We start from the raw sequence: 20,489 nt of genomic DNA, 5'->3' as shown, positions 1-20,489 counted from the left end.
TGTTTCGCTGACCCTCTTATCCCCAGTACCTAGGTCAGTGCAGGCGCCACACAGAGTAGGCTCTTCGCAGATACGAGTGAGCGAGTGGATGGGTCCGCGAAGGGTGAGGAGTCAGGGCCAGGGCAATGAGGGTGGGCTCCAGGGGTCACCCAGGGCTGTCCCGATGCGGCACCATCTCGTCACTTCCGCGGTGTTCCGAAGCTGGCGCGTGTGGACCGTCTGGACAGCGGTGCGTCCGCAGCCCTGGGTGGGAACAGGAGGCTCGGCAGATCTGGGGAGGGTCCCCCAGAGCAAGGAACAGAGAAAGGATGGATCGCAGCTACTAAAAACGAAGAGTGCTGTTGAGTAACAAGTCCTGGCCTGAAGGAGCCTCACAAAGAGGGCCGTTTGGCCAAGGAACAAGGGGAGGGGTGTTCTGCACTCGCCACCAGAAGCATAATTAATGGCACCAGGCAGCGGCCTGCTGTTCTCGGCTCCTGCCCCGGCCTCTGCCCAGATCTCTCCCTCGCATCAGGAAAAGCCGTGGCCGCCCCCACCATGGAGACCGAAACCGATTCATAATTTTCCTTTCCTAATTAGGCACGGGAATGATGGAGACAAGTATTAATAATGTATTGGGTTTTTTTTTTTTTTTTTATAAATGCCCCCCTCAGGAGCCGGGCCTGAGAACAGCGTCCTTGATGATAAGCAGCCACACTGCCACCACGCTGGGCTCCGTGCCCGGGATGTTAGGCAGAAATAAATAAATCAGAGAAGTGAGTGTCCCGTGGAGCTCGGGCAACAGGCTGGGAGTCACAGATGGAAAGGCGCCGAGCCCCTCACTGGGGCTGCAGCAGTGGGGGGGTGGGAGGTGGAGCAGGGAGGCTTGGGTGCCAACTGCCCGCACCCCCTTTCCTTCCCCGGCTGGCCTAGGCCAACCCGCGTAGGACCTTTCTGTAGGGCTGCCCCCGCTTGCCCACCCGGTAGGGCTCAGCCTAACAGAAGCTTCCCTGATGCCCAGGGTGACACCCATGATCCCTTTCTGTGCACGGCATCAATCCCTCCACGTGACCCTGTCTGTTTGTCCCAAGAGTGTCTTTCCACGGTCTGGAGCCAGGCCTGGATCTGCTTGCTTGTTTTTGTCTGTGTAGCAATTGTGTGTCGGCCCTGGGACCAGATGTCTGGGTTCAGATCCCAGCTTGACCGCCTGCCCGAGTGAAGTTGGGCACCTTCACGAACCATTTCCCCTTCCGGCCCGGCACTGCACACACCCCCTGGGCACACGGCAACCCCCTGCCCGGCCCCCGCGTCATCACACAACGTGGGGGAACCCGTCCTGCCCCCCTCGCCCGGTCCCCAGCAGCTGAAGGTGGCTGGGCTGAAAAGACTGGCCCCGGACTGGACTCACCTCAGGTTCACAGCCCCAAGCCCACTGCCCCCCATGCACCTCCCTGCCCCAGTCCATTTGCTCGCCTGCCCTCTAGAACACCAGTTCACACCTTCCCTGCCCCACGGAGGCCCAACACCTCCCCCATTCTCACTCAGCTGCTGACCTCGCTTCCTGCTTTGCTCAGACACTTGTTGGAAGGAAAGAAAGAAGCAGCCACCGACCCCACCCGGTCACCCACCCACACACTCTCCTCTCACCTTTCCTACACATCGGGGGCCCGTGTACGGGGACCCACCCTCTCCTGGGCCACACCCAGCATACGCGCACACTCACGTGCACAGGTGCGTGCACACACACATCCCATCTCCCATCTGAAAATCCTTCTGTAGCCACCACCTGTCCCCTCAGCTGTGGCTCCCTGTTCTGCTCCCCTTTGCATCAAGGTTCCACCAACGAGCTGTGCGTAATTGCTGTTCTCTCTTAAATGGCCCCACTCAGACTTCCTCCACCGGTCCCCCAACGCCGCCTCTGCATGGGCAATGGTGGCCACCATGTTGCTCTGTCCAGCAGTTGGCTCTCAGTCCTGTCGCATTTGCCCATCTGTCAGCTGCAGTGGACACAGCTGACCGCCCCCTCCTCCTCCTCCATGTTCTTCCCTGACCTGGCTGCAGGACTCCCCATCACCTTGGGCCCCCCCCAACCCCGCCCATCCTTGCTGGCCTCTCTTCCCAGCCTCCTCTGTCCTTGGCCTCTACATGGAGGTGCCCCGGGGTTCAAGTCTGAGCCTCTTCTCTGCTCCGTCTGTGCTCCCGCACTTGATGATCTCAGGGCGGGGTGCTGACAGCTCCCAGGTTTGTGCCTCCAGCTGAGGCTTGGTTCTGAACTCAGAATCTGCTGCTTGCTCGCCGTCTCTCTTGGGGTGTGATGGGATTGTCAGTCCTCAGTCCCGATCTGCACACCCAGCAGGCCTGCCCTGCCTTGGCCTTCCCCATCGTTGATGAGAGCTCCATCCTTCCACCTGCTCAGAGTCACCTTTAATTCTTCTCTGACTCTGACACACACACACCCACATTTCCATGCACTCGACCTTCCGGAAGTATCCAGAATCCACCCTTTCTCCCCGCCTCCGCTGCTGACCCCGATCTGAGCCATCATCCTCTCTGTCCTGGGCTACTGGCAATGACCTCGCGGCTTCCCACACTGTGCCGCCCTACCGCGTGCATGCGTGTGTCCACTCTAAGCAGAGTGATCGAGCCGACATGCACGTCAGACCTGACCGCCCCCCCCCTCCACACCCACAACTGGCACCTCGTTTCTCGGTGTAAAAGCCCAAACCCTTCTCGTCTCCTCCGTCCTTCCCTGGCCTGCTTCATCCCAGCCACACGGGCCTCCTTGCTGGTCTTCAGACATGCCAAGCCCCCGCTGACCTCAGGGCCTTTGCTTCGGCTCTTCCCCCAGGCAGCTGCGTGATGAACCCCCTTATCAAGTCCCAGTCTCTGCTCACGTGTTGCCCCTTGAAGCCACGCGGCTGTCCTAGTTCACACTGCAACCCACCCACCCTGCACCCCAGCACCCTCAGCCCCCCAAAGCCACTCTGTTTAGGGGTAAAGAAGCACATGGCAGTGTCCAAGAGAACAAGAGGCCTTTCTCTTCCCGTCCTTCTCCCTTAACAGCAAGGAGACAGTTCAGGAAGCTCCTGCAGACTTTTCCTCTCGTGTCTTCGGCCAGATCTGATGATGTGCCCACCTCTGAAGCAGTTAGGGGCAGGAGGGCTGGAATGACTGAGCCCGGCTCACAGCATGGAAAACACACCTCTGGGCTGGACACGCCTCCCTGGAGCCTGAGCCCTGTGGAGCGTGGGGGACGTAGAGGAACCTCCGGCCTGGGGGTGGGGGCGGGGGGGGGAATTGGGAAGACTGTACCGTACCCAAAGCCTGAACCAGATTCTGGCGAAGAAAGGGGGGAGGCCCCCCGACCCCCTTCAATCGGAGGTGCACATGCTCGCTGTTTTCATTGGGAACAACTCCAGAGGAGACTTTTTTCTCCAGAAATGGGGGTTTATTTCAGAGGTTTGCATAGGGTGCCAAGGTCCGATCTTGTATTTGTGGCTGTAAAGTCCGGCCAACACACTCTGGCACCTTCAGGGCAGGAGATGAGCGGCCCCACACCCAAGCTGGCCTGCATGGGAGGGTGGACGCCCCTGGCACAGGCCTCCCCGTGGATGCCCTGTGCCCATGAATGGATATGGCAGCGGGCTGAGTCGGCCCTTTGTGTTCCGGAGACAATGGGCTCTGTGTGGGGGCGGGGGGTGGGGGATGAGGCCGCCCCATACCCCCTCCTTCCACGGCAGGGCTGGGGACACTGAGGCAGAGGCAGGGAAAGGGCTTTCAGCCACGAAGGAGCTTCTGAGAACCCGTGTCCTTCGTGGGCCCCGGGGGCAGGACCTAAGGCAGGGCTGAGGTGTGGGGACAGGTCTGCCCCTCCGTTCCTCCCCTCCTCTGAGCTCAGCACCCTCCTTTGTCCACATGAAATGGATTCTGCTGCCACATGAATGTTTCAGCAAAGCTCCTGGACCCCTCACCGTCCTCACGAGCCCCATAAACCAGCGGTGCTTTACGTGAGTATGCTGAGGCAGGGGCAGAGAGTGGACAGCTTAGAAACGCTCTCCAGAGCTTCCCGGTATGTGTATGTTCCCAGACGGCTGCACAGTGTCCTCAAGTTCCTTCCTGTGGGCGAGAGGGCGTGGAACAGAAGGGACAGAAAGGGACCCCCCCCCCCCCCAGCTGTGCCAGGAGGCTGTCCGTTGGAGCGGGGCTGTGTGAGCGAGGCCCGGGCCAGCGTCCGACCACTTCCCCACGGTAGTGGCTGCACGTGTCCTCTGGTTGGGAAGCAAGTTCACGGACATCAGCCCCTCCGAGGAAGCGGGTCACAGCTCAGGGGACCCTTGACAAGCCTGTGCTCAGCGGTTGTGACCCACTGATGGGCTGATACCACGGCTGCCAGCACCAGACAGCGGAAGGCCACCGCGGGCCCCGTCTCCTCCCCGACCGCAACCCAGGCCAGGTCGGGAGGCTGACATTTGAGCGCCGAGGGGTCAGTCAGGAAACTGCAGAGGCCCAGTGCGTGCCCATGGTGTCACCAGCTGTAGCTGGCACTCAGGCCGTACTCAAGAGACAAGGAGCCATGAGGGCGCGTGGCTGGACGCCCCAGGTGGCCACATTCGGGGTCAAGAGATCGAGCCGCGGATAAATCCTTAGACTCCATCTCACCATAGGTAAAGTGTCAAAACGGAGGACGTGGCTATAACTCCCTTCTTCTGGGAACCGTTGGAAAATATCTTGCAAAACTGAATTGTTGCCACGCTGCTTGCTGTCCCCTTGATTCATTCACGCCCCGCTCGGTACCCTCCGGTCCCTCAGGCATCTTCTGCGTACAGCCGGCCAGGAGACAGAAGCGGCGGGTTCCCCTTGGCACGTATGCGTTGAGTTGGCCGTGAGTGCCGGCCAAGGCACATCTGGGTTCACATCTTGATGGCTCCGCTGGCTGTGTGGCCTCGGTCTCCCCACTCCCCAAGGGGGGTATCAGTGGGCTCTGCCCTGTCGTCACTGATAGTGTACCTTGGGATCGGTGCTCAGCTGTACCCTCGGGAACCCTGCCTCCGCTGTCTCATCTGATGCTCACAAGAACCCGCAAGCAACGCAGGGAAGGCACTGGTCCCCAAGAGCATCTCCTCTGTCCTGCTCACTCCCCGAACTCTCAGCTCCGTCTCCCCCACTTACCCAGTTGTCTGGGCCCTGCTGGCTTCTCCCTTCCGGTCCGCTCTTTGCAGACTCTCGGGCAGCCAGCGGGGGCAGCCACAACTCCCTTCTTTGTTTCTTGTTCTTCAGAGATCGCTGCCTTCTGTTGCCTTGATGTCCACTATTTTGAAAGCCATCGCTGTATGTGTTGGTATATTTTTGAGATGTTTGTGGGGTCTGTGTAGGGGTGGGGGGCAGATCTGGCCCCGTTACTGTGTCTTGCTAGAAAGCAGAGGTCCCGAATGTAAGTTCTTAATGATGTATCTCTTGACTGAAACGCCGGCGGCTCCTTTGATAAAGCAAAGCGGAGCCTGGGTGGTTCTCCACTGTGCTCTCTAGTTGCCACTTTTATTATCTTTACAGGCGTCAGGAGTGGTTAATGTATACAGCAGACAGAGCCTTACTGAGTCCCAGGAGAGAGGGTATTTCGACCCCGGAGAGGTCATGACAGCTGCCGCCTTTCTGTCAGTGTTGGCAGAGTCTTGGCCACGAGCAAGGGGGCGTGTCGGAGGGGGCGGAGCTCCACAGCCTCAGGTCCTGCCTCAGCCTCCCGGGTCTGATCACCTGCCTCTCAGGGACGTGGCCCTCCCCCTTAATCCTTAGCACCAAATGGCCTCCTCTCCTCAGCCACCGATCACCCTCACCTTGTGCACATTAGCAAATCTACGTGTCTGGTCCCCTCTTGGAGCCTGCTGGCGGCTTGAGCGAGGCGACCAGGTCTCAGCCAGCTCTGTAGTGATCCATGGGCGGCTCATACCAGACCTGGTAAGGGCACAGTTTCTACTGAATCCATCTTTGTGCTCCCAGCTCCTAGCATGATGCCAGGCACAGAGGGTTGATAGCAGATGGTTGGTGGATGAACGAACGAACGAACAAACGAACGAATGAGCACCTTCATGATGCTATCTTCTCAAATATGCACCATCAGCCTGCTCGCGTGGTAAGCTGATCACATCTGCAAAGAAGTGCTGGCCACACCAATGGGAAGGACGTTTAGGCAGGAGCAGACCTGGACTGCAGCCCAGAGCCTGGTGTCCCGACCCTGGCCCCTGGGAAAGCTGCTTCTTGATCCCGAGGGTCAGTATTTCTCCCTTTGCTGAAACGATCCAGCTCTGAGAGTCCCTGATCCTTTCTAATGCAAAAAGAATGACTGGGGCAGGGATAAATAAGGATGCATTCTTTGAACACAAGAGCTGTTTTCTTGGCAAAATCCAAGATGTATGTTTTGGACTGGATTCACAAAATACCTCCCTCTTTTTCATATCTGTTAGCTTTTTGCCTTGAGTAGTTTCCCCGCATGCCCTGCTGAAGGATATGGGGGGCCCTCCCCATAAGGACCCTCTCGAGTCTCCCTGTTTTCTGTATCAACCGTGTTTGAAAAACATAAGCAAGAAGGAAATCCCCACCTCATTACCAACGAATGTGAGGAGCATCAAAAGAGGTGCTCTGAAATTAACTCTCAAATTCCAAATGAGGTTTGGAATCAACTCTTCTGTTTCCAGTGGATGGATTTTCTCAGCAAAGGCCCTGGTGGCATTTTTGGAGGGACAATCCTACCTTGTAGGAATTTCCAGGTCATTGTTGTTAACCTCTGTAGCTCTTTGGCTCAGTTACTGTGGCAATCATCGTCAGCCTCCCTCCCCATATTTCCAAGTGCCCTCTGGAGGGGGGCTGCCCCCAGCTGAGAACACATTCTGGGGATGTGTGCCCCAGCCACCTGTGGGCCATTGGTGGGCAGGTGTGAGCGTCCCCTTGGGCTGTAGGCACGGCCCTTGGGACTTGCCCGGAGGTGTTAACAGCCTGAAGTAGAATTGGCAGAAACCAAAATTGCTTCTCTTTGCAGTGATAACAAGGAGGCAAGCCCTTTGGGGTTGGGACTCAGTGTATCTGGTTGCATTTCTGAGTGTCCTGCAGTGACCGTGTAGGGAAGACCCGGCCTTGATCTGTGCTGAGTCACCCTGGGGAAGACTCAGGGACACCCCAAAATGAGGAACTGAGTGGGGGGAAGGATTTTGTGTTTGGTACCTCACCAAAAAAGAAAAGCACCGAAGGGATTCATCATGGGAAAATGAGAATTCCATTGGATTTCCTTTCCCTTATCTTAGAGTTTATTCCTATGTTGAGTTCCATACTGTATATCTTTTCAGTGTTGGGGTTTCTAAAGGCCAGATCTCACCCTGGCTGAGGGCAGCCGTGTGACTCAGTGACATCCTGGTCCCGGGCATTTCTCAGGAAGCATTTCTGAACCTGCTTGGTTGTGTGATGATCTGAGCCCCACCTCTGGGGACCTTGCAATTTGTTTTTTGGTTTTTTTTTTAACGTTTGTATTTATTTTTGATATAGAGAGAGACAGAGCGTGAACAGGGGAGGGGCAGAGAGAGAGGGAGACACAGAATCCGAAACAGGCTCCAGGCTCTGAACAGTCAGCACAGGGCCCGACGCGGGGCTCGAACTCACGGACCATGAGATCATGACCTGAGCCGAAGTCGGACGCTTAACCGACCGAGCCACCCAGGCGCCCCGACCTTGCAATTTGTTAAAGGGGCTTTAGCACCTGCTCCCAGTGAAGCACATAACGGCTTTCTGCATCTCCCCACCCAGCGGCAGCAATGCCACAATCTGATAACAGTTCAGGAACCTGTAACCCCTCCTTGCTTGTTCTCTCTCCTGGTTCAAGAGTAAAAGCACTCTGGAAAACAAGAGCGGCAGCTCCTTATAAAGTTACTCGCACGCACCGTAGGACCCAGCGAGCCCACTCCCAGATGTTTATCCAAGGAAAACCCGAAAACATGTCTATACCATATATGCAAGTGATTATAGCAACTTTATTTTCCAGCCAAAACCTGGAAAGAGCCTAGGAGTCCACAGCGGGTGAACAGATAAATAGATTGTGGTTTATTCCTGTAGCAGACTATCCCTCAGCCATCAAAGAGAAGGAACTACTGAAATTTGCAACAACGTGGATGAATCTCAAAAAAATTTGCTAAATAAAGGGAGCAAACACACACACACACAGACACACATACACACACACACACACACACACACACACACACACACACACACACACTGCAGGATCCATTTTGTGACTTTCAAGAACAAGCAAATCTAATCTATGATTTTAGAAAGCAGAATAGTGGTCGGGGCACCTGGGTGGCTTAGTCGGTTAAGCATCCGACTTCAGCTCAGGTCATGATCTCACGGTCCATGAGTTTGAGCCCCGCATCGGGCTCTGTGCTGACAGCTCAGAGCCTGGAGCCTGTTTCCGATTCTGTGTCTCCCTCTCTCTCTCTCTCTCTCTGCCCCTCCCCCACTCACACTCTGTCTCTCTCTCTCTCTCTCTCTCTTTCAAAAATAAAGATTAAAAAAAAATTTAGAAAGCAGAATAGTGGTTGCCTGCAGGGCAGGGATTGACTAGAAGGAGGCACAGGGAAACTTTCTGGAGTGATGGGAAAATTCTGCGTCACAATAGAGGTGTGGCTTACGCTGGCTAACTCATTTGTCAAAGCCAATCAGACCACACGCATCAGATGGGTAAGAGTCACCGTACGTAAATTACACCTTGATGATTATGACATCAGTAATAATGGTGATGATGGTGACAAAGCCATCCATGGTATCCTTTGGGAAGTCATTCACTTTATTCCCCATGTAGTGTTGCACCCCTGAAGGTATCTGTTATTAAGTAGACACAGATCTAGGGCAGTGTCTTGATTCCCTTTACATTTAGTCACAGGTCTTGAAGACCTGCCCAAAGCTAATAGTGTCCGTATATCTGTCCATCCATATGTCCCGCCCTCCCACCCTCACCAGCCCCCCTCTTTCCCTCCCTCTCTCCCTCTCCCTTCTCTTTTGCAATTTGGGGCACTTCTTTCCAATCGTCTCTGAACCTGTCAGAGCCTCCATGAGGCTGTGTGATGTCTCTGCTTTCCTCAGAAGAGCGAACCAGCTTTGCTGTGAGCCTCGTCTACACCAGTGCTGCGGTCCGCCGCACACAGCTGGTGCCAAGAGGGAGGACAGGATCACCCCCAAGGACCCCATGGATTGAGTAACGACAGAGGGGCCCCATGGCAGCCAGAGTCAGATGCTTTGTCAGTGACAGACTTTTCCAAATTTTGGCCGCCCGTGCAGATTGAGACAGCTGTAGGCGCTCACCTCATGGGCCAAATCCAAGAGGGGAGACAGCCTGCCTCTTAGAAGAAATCAGCTTACCAAACTGACATCGACGGGCCTCCTCCCGCCATGTGCCCTGTGAGCCCTGCTCCCCACCCCCACCCTCAGAGCAAGCGGATTTAATGCCTCAACTGAGAGAATGAGATGCTCTGTTATTTTTCATGGGAAATTAAACCTGACCCTGCCGTCAGTTAGCTCATGCCAGGGGAGGATGGATGGCCCGGGGCTCAGCGCTTAACCCCTGCTCGGAGCACCCGCCTGGCGGGGGGCCATCCATGATGTCACCTGCCGCCGGGGTGGGGGCAGGGACGCCAGGACAGGTCATTCTGGTGAATGAAGGATGGTGAGGCCACCGTGGTGTCACCACCCCCGTCCACCTGTGACACGGCCGGCACCCGCTCATCCAGAGGACACTCAGCCTGTGCCTGTGTTTTTCAGCCCCCAACTCTACCTCGTGCCCCGCTGAGGAAAGCTGGTGGTCAGGGCTGGTGATCGTCATCGCGGTATGCTGTGCCTCCCTGGTGTTTCTCACTGTGCTTGTCATCATTTGCTACAAAGCCATCAAAAGGTGAGTGTTTACCCAGCTCTGAGCCCCAAGGGGGTGCCACCTGGGCCGGGGGCTGCTCGGCCCAGCCCCATCATGCTTTTTTTTAAACTATAAGAATTGTCAAGCATTTAATAAGCAGAATATATGAAGAATGCCCATCTTCCTTCAGCAAACACTGAATGAGCGCCCCTTGTCAGGCCCAGTGTAGCACGTGTGTGTGTGCATGTGTGTGTGTGTGTGTGTGTGTGTGTGTGCGTGTGTGTGTGTGCATGTGTGTGCGTGTGTGCGTGTGTGTGCATGTAGTGACCCTATCTGGAAGTCACAGGCCCTGCCGTTGGGAGCTCACTCAGGACGCCTAGGAGTAGAGTTTGGAAATGATCCTTGCAGGGTGGCTGAGGGAGGCGCCATGCAGCTTTGGAGCAGGAACTGGGTTTTGGAATCAGATCGAAATTCAGATACCAGTTCAAACGGTGTGACCAGGAAGAAATCAGTTTAACTTCTTTGGCCCTCAGTTTCCCTATTTGTAAAATGGGGGGACAGCGCGCCAACCTAATACTGTTGTGAGGAATGGTGACGTGCTTCTGTAAACAGTACGCACGACACGTTTACTCTGCAGTGTGAGGCATATAGTAAGTGCTCACCGAGTACTGCCCCAGCGTCCCTTGTCCCGGTAATTCCAGACAGAGGAAGAAGGATGACAGAGGAGCCATGCTTCTCTGGGGGGAAGAGAGAGGTTGAGATGCCTCAGAGAAGGTTTTCAGTGAATGTGACACCGAAGCTGGGTTTTGGAGGATGAAGAGGAGTGTTCCCGGGGAGTCGTAAATGATCCAAACAGCAAACTCTCTTTCAGTAATACTCGCTGTCATTTCTGTGACTACCAACTCACTTTGCCCTTCCCAAGTGATTACCAGTCACCATCCCCTTGTCAAATTGGGGTCCTGCCACAGAGTGTGGCTATCGTTGGGTCCGAGGAGTATTGAGGGTCCTAAATATGGTAGAATAGGCCATTCTGTGGATGGTACCCCCTGGAGATACAGCACAGCAGCTCCAGCTATAGCCTCCAGGCTCCAAACAAAATGCAACCCCCAGCCCCCAAGGACCTTGGGGGAAGATAGAGTTTAAAAGACAAACAAAAATGTTGCAAAATGCCCAAGTATCCTAGGCATTGTGCATAGATTTCTTTTTTTTTTTTTTAAGTTTTAAAATTTATTTTGAGGGGCGCCTGGGTGGCTCAGTCGGTTAAGCGTCCGACTTCAGCTCAGGTCACGATCTCGCGGTCCGTGAGTTTGACCCCCGCGTCAGGCTCTGGGCTGATGGTTCAGAGCCTGGAGCCTGCTTCCGATTCTGTGTCTCCCTCTCTCTCTGCTCCTCCCCCGTTCATGCTCTGTCTCTCTCTGTCTCAAAAATAAATAAACATTAAAAAAAAATTTTTTTTTAAATTTATTTTGAGAGACAGAGACTGTGAGCGGGGGAGGGGCAGAGAGAGAGGGAGAGAGAGAGAGAATTCCAATCAGGCTCCAAACTGTCAGCACAGAGCCTAATGTGGGGCTCGAACCCATGAAATTATGAGATCAAGACCGGAGCCAAAACCAAGAGTCGGACCCTTAACCCACTGAGCCACCCAGGTGCCCCATAGATTTTTTAAAAAGGTTTTGGAAATTCCCAAAGGCCCAAAGTTAGGGGATCTATATTAAGAACAATTGTAAAACCTGAAATATTTCACCATAGCCTTTTAATCCGTTGTTCTATGTGATTTGCTTTAATAATTGAAAAGCAGAAAGAGTAAAATATCAAGTTCAAAGTCTTAAAACGAATGCACGGTCGGGCACGGAGGGTGAAGGGCTGTTTTCAGGCAACAGCCTGCATACGTCCCAGTGGCCTGGTGGGAGAGGCAGGACAGGGGGCCGGGTCCAGGTCCAGGAAGTCCACGTGGACAGGCCAAGCCCCGGGGATCTGCCTCCCAGCCAGGAGCGCCTTCTGCTCCCTGCTCTCATGTTGTGAGGTCACGTCCAAAGCGATGACCAATCACAAAGAGTAGCTGTCATCCAGTGTCTCTTCCACAGCCGGGGGCTCATGGCCTCACCAGCATTCCCTCAGTTCGTCCTTGCCACACCTTTTTCCAATCTGCTGCGTTTTATAGGTGAAGAAACTGAGATTCAAAGGGATAAAGGGAGCTGCCCCGGATGGCATAACCAGGGAGCAATGGACTCAGAATTGGAACCCAGAACCACAGGACTCCAAAGCCCAGCCCTGACCATGGCTCCTATACTGTATATATATATACTATACTTCTATACTATATATATATATATATATGTATATATACACACACATATATACATGTATATACGTGTATACATGTATATACACGTATATACATGTATATACATATATACATGTATATATACGTATATATGTGTGTATGTATATATATATGTGTGTGTGTGTATACACACACACACACACACACACACACACACATACACACACTATTGCAAGTATTGAGCTAAGAACACACCTCAGTATTCCTGTCTGCCTTTCCTCGAGGGTGCCGGGTACCTGGGGGGTGCCTGCTTCTTTGTGGACAGAAGGACAGATGGAGAGAAAGGCCCTGCAATTCAGGGGGAGGCCCAGGCGTTGGGAGACTCCCAGGGGCCACAGCCAGTCCAATTCCCAAGCGTTTCATGGGCGTCTACTGTGTGCCAGGCTCTGTGGGGACAGAGACAGGTGAGATCCAGGTTGTGCCGATGGGCTGCTCACCTGACCACAAGGCGGCGGGGTCAGATATGTGCAAGAAGCCGTTACAAGGCAGGTGGCGATGAGGCTGCTGGGTGTTTGCGAGGACGAGCACGCCATCCACCAGTAGACTGCCTGGGGGTGGGCACTAGTCCCCTGGAGGACGCCCCTCCTCCGCTGCCCCAAACCTCTTCTCAAAAAACATGCTGTCTGCTCCAACGTCAGGAGGGCAAGAGGGCAGCATCAGGAGAACTAACTGACGTTAAGAGCTGACTGTGGCAGTGTCGGCAGCTGTGGCTTTGTTTCAGTGGAGCTAGGGGTCTCCCAGGAAGGCGTGTGGGGGCGCCTCCTCACCTCCCCTCAGAGCAGCCTGAGGGGGCCTCGTGTCTGCCCTCTGTCCCCTTCCACAGGCTCTGAGTTCTTGGGAACAGCTAAGATCTGTTCTTAGCTGAATACTTGCATACTCAATACTGTGCCTGGAGAGACACAGAACTCAAGCCACATGGCTCAGGGTATCCCTTCCGGGTGTGTGGGCGGGGCTCCTTCCAGGGGTTGTAGGCGGGGATTCCTCCAAGGTGTGGGCCGGGCTCCCCTCCAGGATGTGGGCGGGTCTCCCCTCCAGGGGCGTAAGCTGGGCTTCCCTCCAGGAGTATCTGCTGGGCTCCTTTCCAGGGAATGTGGGCAGGGCTCCCTTCCAGGAGTGTGGGCGGGGCTCCCTTCCAGGAGTGTGGGCGGGGCTTCTTTCCAGGGCATGTGGGCGGGGCTCCCTTCCAGGTGTGTGGGTGGGGCTCCTTCGTGGGTGTGGTGGGTTCAGGGAGCCAATGGTGCTGGTGAAGCACTCCAGGACTAGTAGCAGTGGGGGTGGTCAGCACCCCTGGGACCAGGACAAGGGGAGGAAATTGTGCCACAGGAACTAGGGAACTGGAGATCCCAAGACTCAAAAGAGGGGCCGCTTACCAGGATCTGTGCTTGGAACAGCTGGAGATGAGCCCCAAAACAGGAAAGGAAGAGGAGAAACACCCCAGATTTTCTCCACACTCCCTGGTCTCCTGAGCAGTGCCTCTCATTAGCCAAACCCAAGGAACAGGAGAGGCCAGGACCAGCACTGGTAGGCATCAGCCCCCAGGGCACAGAGCAGGGAGAGAGGAGGGAATGGGTGAGTGGGGGCAGTAAAGACACCAGCACAGTCCCTGTCCCCTGTGCATCCGCACCATGATCTGCATCCATCCTCTTCTGGGCAAGCCCTGGGACTTGGGGTGAAGACCCAGCCCTCTGCCCCTCCAGACCTCATAATCCATAAAGGGCATCTGGCACACAAAGATGGATAGTCAGTGACAGGAGGGGGCTCCGTTCACAGTCAAGTGGAGACAGAAATAGAGGCCAGCACTTCCAGAACTGGCCTGGAAGGACTCCGTGGGAGAGGCTTAACCCTTTGGGGGAGGGAGAAGGAGGCAGCCCATGTTACAGCCATGGAGGAGAGCAAATGGCCCCCACTGCTGACCGAGCTGACCTCTGCCGGGGGCTGTAAGAGATAGCATCGTGCAAGCCAGCTGTCTGTCTGCATTTTTCTCCAGAGTCAATGGAGGATTTCTTGCTCACGGCCAATTCCTTTTGGTTAATAATTCATTGGAAACATGCCTTTTCTCTCAGGAAACAAAAGCATTTCATGTCACTGTAAAACCATTAAAAGGAAAAACCAGTGATAAACCCGGCTCTTTTTTTAACTCTCACAGCCTGGAGTCCCTAGGGGAGGATTTCTGAGAGATCTCTGTGAATGGCCCAACACAGCCTTTGGGAGTCACATTGCTGGGAGGATGCTTCTAGAATCAGCTGGGGTAGGAAGGTGGTTCTGGAGATGCCAGCTTGGCTTGGCATCTGGGGTGCAGGCCGCAGGGTCCACAGGCCTCTGCAGGGATGGGAGGAGACAGGAGCAGGTGCAGAAGCAGCACCCCGAGGTGCCCCCACTGGGCGCGACCTTGGGGGGAAGTGGGAGGTCTAATCAGCACTTCCTACACATAGACTTAGTGAATCAGACTTCGTCCTGTGACTCAACAGACGCACCTGAGGTCCCAACTCTGTGCTGGGTGAAATGGTGCTCGAGAGTGGGGTCTCCCAGGCGAGGAGCCCGAGGAGGGGCATCTCACCCAGACCTGGGGCCCTGAGAGGTTTCTTGGAAGTCGGGGGGGCGGGGGGGAGACTGGTGTTAACCAGACCAAGATGCTGAGAAGGGGAGTTGCTCACGGTGAGACCAGCACATGCAGTGCCCTCCAGGTCCCCTGCCAGTGACCCCAAACTCTGCGGGTCCCCAGCATGGGAGCCCACACAGCTTGCATTTCGGTGGCCTCACTGCCGTGAGCTGGCTTCTTTATTCATAGCTGCAGGATGATTGAACCCCAGACCCCTTGGGTGGTCTGTACACTTGTGCCCCCCCCAGGCCTCCTCCCCACCACCCCGCCCTGGGCCTGGCATACACATGACATCAGACAGCCTGGGGTTGTCTCAGAGGTATGAATGCTGATGGAAATGCTTGCCAAGGGCTAGGCCAGGCGGCAGGGCCATGCGTGCTTGGCACAGGGGCTCCCGTCGTGGGGTGGGCGCTTCAGGCGCAGTCCCTGCCCTCAATGCACACACCTCTTCCTGTGGGGAGGAGAGGGTATTGACCAGACCACCCCCGGAAGGACCACGTATTACAATCAGAGAAGAGTATCTGAAGGGAAGAGAGGAGTATCTGAGGGAAGAGAGGAGTATCTGAAGGGACTACCAAGGGGCGCCCGGGTGGCTCAGTCGGTTAAGCATGCGACTTCGGCTCGGGTCATGATCTCAAGCTCGTGAGCTTGAGCCCCGCGTCTGGCTCTGTGCTGACAGCCCGGAGCCTGGAGCCTGCTTTGGAGTCTGTGTCTCCGTCTCTCTCTCTCTGCTGTCCCCTGCTCACGCTCAGTCTCTCTCTCTCAAAAGTAAAAATTAAAATAATAATGATGATAATAAATGAAAGGACTACAAAGTGAAATAATGCTGTAAGGAGAAATAACAGAAGAAGCTGTCGGCCCAGGGTGGGGTAGGAACCTCAAACGAGCAGTGATCAGTGAGAGTCATCTAGACAAAGCTCCAGGGCACAACGTGCCCACTGCCCAGGTAGGAGGGCCAGGCCTCAGACCCCGGCCAGGCCAGGGCGAGGGAGGTCACAGGCCTGTGGATTCTTAAGAGTGACGCCACCCTCCTAGAGTGGCATTTGCAGCTTCTCTGGCAGCCACACCCTTCCTGCAGGGAACACCGTGTGTGGCAGATAGATGACGCCCACGCTGTCCAAGCCCCTCGCCTGGAGCCACCCCCGTACCCCAGGCACACGCAGAGCACCTTTCCTCCTGGGGCCATCCGTGGCACGGGTCCTTCACCTTCCGCCGCCGATTTGCCATTAAGCCGCTAGACAGCCGGTTCCTTCTAATTTACAAGGTATTGGCTGAAAGACCGATCAAGGGACTGCAGAACAGTTTGGCTCATCCTGCAGACCATTAATCGCAGACAACTAGGGCGCACACTGCTCGCTGGGAGTGAGCTCAGGCGCGCGTGGGCCGGAGTGAGCCTGAGCACACACGTTATTGTGGGACTCTGGTGCTCCTCGGCTTGGTCCACAAATATTGACTGAGTACCTACTATGTGTTGAGGACTCGACTAGGCTCCAGGGATGTAGAGGCCTACACCATGAGTCCAAGCCCCCTCACCAGTGGAGGAAATGGATTGAATACACACACACACCTACAAGTTAATACCTGAGGTGCTTTTAATGAGTGCTGTGAAGGAGGGGAGAAGCCTGAGAGTAATGGAGAGAGAGAGAAGGGGGTGGGAGACGGGTTGCTCCCCTAGCTCCGAGTCAGGAGCACTGTGCCCGCTTCCCGATGGGGCTTTATGGTTAGGAAGTACCGTTAGGAGGGCGCCTGGGTGGCTCAGTTGGTTAAGCATCCGACTTCGGCTCAGGTTCGTGGGTTCGACACCCATGTCGGGCTCTGTGCTGACAGCTCGGAGCCTGGAGCCTGCTTCGATTCTGTGTCTCCCTCTCTCTCTGCCCCTCCCCTGCTCATGCTGTCTGTCTGTCTCTCTCAAAAGTGAATGAGCATTAAAAAAAAATTTGTTTAATGTCAAATGTGCCACAAGTCTGTTAAGAAAAACAGCAGTCCCTGACTGCCCCCCCTGTTTTCTCCCCCAAGTCACATTCTTGAGAGGCAACCATTTCTGGGTGTCAGTTCTTCTGGTATTTTCTCTCCATATTCTTCTTCTTCCTCCTCCTCCTCTTCTTCTTCTTCTTCTTCTTCTTCTTCTTCTTCTTCTTCTTCTTCTTCTTCTTCCTCTTCTTCTTCTTCTTCTTCTTCTGTTTGTTTATTTATTAAGAGGAAGAGAGAGCAGGGGAGGGGCAGAGAAAGGGAGGGAGAGAGAGAGAATCCCAAGCAGGCTCCACCCTGTAGGGCAGAGCCCTATGTGGGGCTCAACCCCATGAACCATGAGGTCATGACCTGAGCCAAAATCAAGAGTCAGATCCTTAACTGGCTGAGCCACCCAGGCGCCGCCGTCCCCATATTCTAAGTGATAGTATATACCGCTGTGAGAATTCTTGTTCAGTTTCATACACTATCTGTTGACTTTCCAGTCTGGAAGATGCAAGTCTCAGCCTCCTAACACAGCACCCACAGACGTACAAAACACTGCCCCTCTCCCCGTCCCCTGCCTACAGGTGTCTCCCCGGGGGGCGATCGGTGACAAGTGTCTGCCTTAGCACGATACACGTATTGTCTGCCACTGACTCATTTCTTGTACTCTGATGTGTTTGCTGCCTTGGAGTGAGAGCGCCTCCTCTCAGTGTGGGCTAATACATCAGGTGATCTGTCCCTCTGTTCCATGTTGGCCTGGAGGCTCTGTCCTCTCCAGGAGGATGGTAGCTCCCTGGGAACTTGGCTACACTCAGTTCTCTCCCTCTCCCATCCTCCGTTTCTCTCTCCAGCCTGACGCCACGGTGGAATTTTTTCAGGACCTTTCCTGAATCATAGACTCCACAGCAAATCAGCCAGTGAAATTAATTTTCTTTTTAACATTGACATTCTCTTTGGAGCTCGGGGGGGCTGCCGAGAAGGGTTGGTTCTTACGGAACGTGTGGCAAGCAGAGCAGGCCTGGTGGCCTGGGGCTGTGGCCTGCCACCGAGGAATGAGTTTCCTGTGGTGTCTGAGCCAGAGTGAGCCTCCAAGGTCGGGAGGAAACTGAGGCCTGGCTGGGGAAGAGAGCCGCTCAGGTCGCAGACGTTTCTAGCCCCTCCTCTCTGACGGCTGAGCCCCTCCTGCTCCTCACTCAGGCCCCGGCTCTAAAACCACCTCCTCTAACCAGCATCCTGGCCGGGCCTAGACCCTTCTTTCCTGCCCAAGCCCCGGAGTTGTAGCTCTCCTTGATTCATGTTTCTGCTTTCTGCTCTAGGTAGGTTAACAGTGGTGTCTTCTTTTAAATGTTTTGTTTCTTTTAATTTTGAGAGAGAAAGAGTGTGAGCAGGGGAGGGGCAGAGAGAGAGAGGGAGTCACAGAATCCAAAGAGGCTCCAGGCTCTGAGCTGTCAGCATGGAGCCCGACGCAGGGCTCAAACTCACAGACCTAGAGATCATGACTTGAGCCGAAGTCAGACCCTTAACCGACTGAGCCACCCAGGTGCCCCATAATGTTTGTGTTTACACGTGCATGTGCTCCCGCGTGTGTGAGGGGCTGTGTGCACACACATGCCCACCCTTGCACACGCGTCAGAGGTGGAAAGCGGTCACGTCTTCCTCATCCCTGTCCCCAGTGCACCTGGCACGTAGTAACTATTCCATGACTTTCTACGGCTTGAATGGAGGCTTGTTTACATAGACTTGCCAGATTCTACCTTTCAAACGAGCAAACTCTATTTAGAATTTCAGTAAACTCAGTTCTGTTTTGTTTTTTTCTCTCTCTCTGGGTAAGTGGAGGAGGATCTGCTTTAGAGTACATAACACGCGCCCGATTTTAAGTGCCAGGCCCCTCCCCTTCACCAGTTTGGGTGACCCTCTGCCAGCTGTGCTCTCCTTCCTCTGACCCTCGTGTCTTGAGCCCCTCGCTGTACTCAAGCTGGAGTACATGTGCGGTGATTCAACAGCCCCCTCCCCACGTCCAGGGTGGCCCAGCCTCCCCCCCCACCCCCTCCCTGGGCATAACACTCTCAGAGGAGCCCCCTCCCCTTCCTCCCCAGCACACACACCACCAGCCCAGCCCTCTCCCCCTGGCTTCTGCCGACCTGCAGAATCAAGGGCAGGGCTGGGCAGGAGGAAGGCAAGGGCTGGGCAGGAGGAAGACAGGAGTGGGACGTCTTTTTTTTTTTTTTTTAATGTTTGTTTATTTTTGAGAGAGACAGAGACAGAATGCGAGTGGGTTAGAGGCAGAGAGGGAGGGAGACACAGAAGCAGAAGCAGGCTCCAGGCTCCGAGCTGTCAGCACAGAGCCCGACGTGGGGCTGAACTCACCAGCTGTGAGATCATGACCTGAGCCGAAGTCGGACGCTCAACTGACTGAGCCACCCGGGCGCCCCAGGAGTGGGACGTCTTCATCCGGCCTTATCTCGCATGAACTTCTGGGAGCGAGATATTCACCTTGAGTGCACTTTGGATTCCTGGGGTCTCGAGACTGGGGCTACCTCGTGTGCCAAAACCTCTTGGGCCATGTAGGGCCCAGTGCCAATGATTGGGCACTTGAGACCCAGCCATTCCCGTCTGTCACTTCTCCCTGCTGCCCCCGTATGTTCTTGTAGCAACACCACCCCCAGGGGCCAAATCCAGCCTCTCCGGCTGGGAATCAAGAGCAGCACGTCTGGCTATACCATGAGTCAAGCCAAAGCCAGTGCGCTCCGAGGAGGGACTGCCTTTGGCCGAGTGCTAAGCATGGGATACGTGACCTTTGCTGCTCCGAGACTACCCGACCTCCTTCGGGACCTCGGCTGGATTCAGGGAGCTGGTGCTTGTGCTTTGTTGCAGGCCCGAGACTCAGTCTTCTCACTCCGGGGCCACTGCCATCCTCCAGGTGGTCCAGGGCTCGCTGTTCCCCACTGGTGGGGTCAACACACAGGCTTCTTCTGAGTCCCCTATGCCGCAGTATCTCATTATTATCACCTCCACAACCCTTCCTCCAAAAGGATTGGGCCCAGAAAGGGTGGAGGCAATATGTGTCCCCACCTGCCTTGGGCTGAGACGTTTATTTGGGCTCATTTGTTACCACCCCCCCCCCACGCCCCCAGAAGGGACCCACCTGCTGTGGTGGGTGATGAAATCCTGTCCTGGCGGGAGGAGGTGGGCAGCAGGGATGAGCTGCTTTTTGTAGCGGGGACCACATAGCGCTACAGGCCAGTCATTGACAGAAAGGCAGGCAGATTGTGGGCGCTCTCGGTGCCAGTGGGTAGGTCCCTGCTTCTCGGGGGCCCTTTTGTCACCAGGAAGCTGTATCCCTCTCTGAACTCCTCTCTCTAGACATGCTCGTTGGAGGTCGCGAGGCAGGGTGAGGGTATAGACCGGGATCCCTGACGTAAGGAGTCCTCCAGTGGCTCCCCACGGCATGCAGAATGAGATCCAGATGCCTCACCCTGCTGGCTGGGTCCCAGGGGTGAGCCGAAGCCTGGGAGACTCACAGACGCCAGCCTTCGACTTGCTCAGCCGGAGGTGGCTGAACGAGGAAGCCCTAGGGAGATGGTCAAACAGCGGGGCCAGCTGGAGCGTGAGGGTGCCGATGGGCTGCGTCCCTGACTCCCCTTCACCCGGGTGGTGGGGAAAAGTGTGCTGGGCTGGAAAGGAGGCTGCTGCTTCTCCTGGCCGATGACTCCCTTGGTGGCTCGGAA

The 20,489-nt window shown here is 55.3% G+C and overlaps 1 protein-coding gene across 5 annotated transcripts in view; it reads left to right on the top strand.

The window, feature by feature from the left end:
• The window catches only part of PRIMA1 (proline rich membrane anchor 1), a 62,470-nt gene that overhangs the window by 34,783 nt on the left and 7,198 nt on the right, over positions 1 to 20,489 (top strand). For all 5 annotated transcript variants that reach the window (XR_002083638.2, XR_002083639.2, XM_019462141.2 and 2 more), the window contains exon 4: positions 9,778 to 9,907. Coding sequence is in view for 3 of the 5 variants with exons in the window: in XM_019462141.2 (XP_019317686.1) it covers positions 9,778 to 9,907 (130 nt within the window). In the remaining 2 variants the exon portion in view is untranslated. The remainder of the gene's footprint in view (positions 1 to 9,777; positions 9,908 to 20,489) is intronic.

This window comes from Panthera pardus, unplaced genomic scaffold (assembly GCF_024362965.1).
Source record: "Panthera pardus isolate Hobbes unplaced genomic scaffold, ASM2436296v1 HiC_scaffold_24, whole genome shotgun sequence".
NCBI lineage: Eukaryota > Metazoa > Chordata > Mammalia > Carnivora > Felidae > Panthera > Panthera pardus.
This window is presented reverse-complemented; position numbering and strand designations above follow the sequence as displayed.